This window comes from Myotis davidii, unplaced genomic scaffold, assembly GCF_000327345.1.
Source record: "Myotis davidii unplaced genomic scaffold, ASM32734v1 scaffold211, whole genome shotgun sequence".
Taxonomy (NCBI): Eukaryota; Metazoa; Chordata; class Mammalia; order Chiroptera; family Vespertilionidae; genus Myotis; species Myotis davidii.
The window spans coordinates 1162912-1163563 of NW_006282523.1; the positions used below are offsets into that span (position 1 = coordinate 1162912).

The 652-nt window shown below is 71.5% G+C and overlaps 1 protein-coding gene across 1 annotated transcript in view; it reads right to left on the reverse strand.

The window, feature by feature from the left end:
- The window catches only part of PPP1R27 (protein phosphatase 1 regulatory subunit 27), a 2224-nt gene extending 1578 nt beyond the window's left edge, over window positions 1-646 (reverse strand). Inside the window, exons 1-3 of the mRNA XM_015559828.1 lie at window positions 514-646; window positions 273-423; window positions 7-25 (exon numbers count right to left, since the gene is read on the reverse strand). Coding sequence (XP_015415314.1) covers window positions 7-25; window positions 273-423; window positions 514-646 — 303 coding nt within the window. The remainder of the gene's footprint in view (window positions 1-6; window positions 26-272; window positions 424-513) is intronic.
- Between the last annotated feature and the right edge of the window lie 6 nt (window positions 647-652).

Sequence of the window (652 nt, forward strand, 5' to 3'; positions counted from 1 at the left end):
GTCCGCTCCCCGGGAGAGGAGGTCCCTGTGCACAGGGCGGCCTGGCTGCAGCGGGAGAGGCTGGGGGACCGCCCCGCCCCGGGGCCCAGGCTGCAGCCGAGTCCCGCCTATTTCCTGTTCCGGGTGGGCTGAAGGGGAAACCCGCCCCTTGGCTCCGGGAGGGCACAGGGCAGAGGGGATGCCAGCGCCCGAGGTCCTGGCTACGCCGCCAGGGCAGCTTGGGGGACACCTCCTGGAGACTGGGAGTAGCGGGAAGCTCTGGTCCCCCTCACCTGGCGATGTCGGGGTACCCGTCGCTGCAGGCGATGTGCAGGGGCGTCCAGCCCGTCTCGTCGCGCTGGTGGATGTCTGCCCCGTATTTGACCAGCAGCTTCACACACTCCAGGTTCCCGGACAGGACTGCTTCGTGCAGGGCGGCCAGGCCTGGAAGGGACGGACAGGACGGGACAGAGGGCGTCAAGGCGGAGGCCCCCCTGCCGCCCACACACCTGGGCCGGCCCCGCGGGCGCTCACCTGAGGGGTACAGGGTGTCCAGGGCCACTTTCCGGGCCCGGATGAAGCGCCCCACCTGCTCCAGGTCGCCCTGGCGGACGTGGTCCAGGAACAGGACGTCGTTGGGGAAGCGCACGCTGCGCTGGGCCAGCATCCGCCC